The following is a 1,203-nucleotide window of genomic DNA, read 5'->3' on the forward strand; positions in this document are numbered from 1 at the left end:
CTCTACTGTTCCGCTGTTCCGCTGTTCTACTGTTCCACTACTCTACTGTTCCACTGTTTCCACTGTTCTACTGTTGTACTTCTCCATTGTTCTACATCTGTGTGTGTAAGTTCCTACAGTCAGAACCTTTAGAACTCTGGGGTTCTCAATGTTTTGATAAATGAGGTTCTCCCGTCATTAATATGGCTGATGTGTATGTGAGGTTGTGCACGGTGCTGTCCTCTGTCAGGTTCTCACCTCTGGCAGACAGTTTTTTGGTGTTGATGATCTTGGCGGCGTACTCCTGACCCGACAGCACTTTCACACAGCGGCGCACCACTGAAAACGCTCCCCTGGAAACACAACAGGAGGAACCAATGATTCACAACGATTCTACAAGATCGTTTTCAAGTTCTAACAAGATCTTTACCCGACTGTTAGTACTGTCACTGCTATTAGTACTGTTAGTAGTATTAGCCCTGTTAGTACTTCTAGTACTGTTAGTACCATTACTGCTATTAGTACTGTTAGTAGTTCTAGTACTGTTAGTACTTTTAGTACTGTTAGTACTGTTACGGCTATTTGTACTGTTAGTAGTATTAGTACTGTTACTGCTATTAGTAGTATTAGTACTGTTACTACTAATAGTATAATTAGTACTTCTAGTACTGTTAGTACTGTTCCAGTTATTGCTGATCCTACTGCTAACACTGCTAATGTTAATGTTAATACTTATAAATATTAATACTAATGCTAATACTGTTGCAAATATATGGTTCCACTACTACCAACTACTTGTGCTTCAACTGTTAAATCTGCATTTACTAATACTGCTAGCACTGAAGCCACTGTCCAGGTGCATTATGGGAAATGTAGGAGCCAGTGTTTGTGGACTAAATGTCAGGAGATCTCCTCCTCTGCTGCTCAGATTTGGACTGTTATGTTTTTAATCTGTCTGTCACAATCAATGTACTGATCAATAATAATAATATTGATGATAAAGTATAAATAATAATGTCCCCCCGCCTCTTTTTCCTGGAACTGAACATCAGAGTTTCTACAGAAAGATTTCTGTGTCTGTGTTCCTTATGAAAGCTGTATTCTGCCACCCACCATCACATTATGTAAGAGACCTGGCATTATGTGTGTGTGAGTGTGTGTGTGAGTGTGTGTGTGTGTGTGTGAGTGAGTGTGTGTGTGTGTGTGTGTGTGTGTGTGTGTGTG

At 40.1% G+C, this 1,203-nt stretch overlaps 1 protein-coding gene across 1 annotated transcript in view; it reads right to left on the reverse strand.

Annotated features, from left to right (window-relative positions):
• Window positions 1–237: 237 nt before the first annotated feature.
• LOC111649746 (uncharacterized) overlaps window positions 238–1,203 on the reverse strand; it is a gene marked incomplete at its 3' end in the record, with an annotated part of 7,053 nt that continues 6,087 nt past the window's right edge. Inside the window, exon 4 of the mRNA XM_023399449.2 lies at window positions 238–332. Within this exon, the coding sequence (XP_023255217.2) occupies window positions 238–332 (95 nt within the window). The remainder of the gene's footprint in view (window positions 333–1,203) is intronic.

This window comes from Seriola lalandi, unplaced genomic scaffold, assembly GCF_002814215.2.
Source record: "Seriola lalandi dorsalis isolate HSWRI2012SDOR001 ecotype SW California unplaced genomic scaffold, Sedor1 jcf7180002051938, whole genome shotgun sequence".
Taxonomy (NCBI): domain Eukaryota; kingdom Metazoa; phylum Chordata; class Actinopteri; order Carangiformes; family Carangidae; genus Seriola; species Seriola lalandi.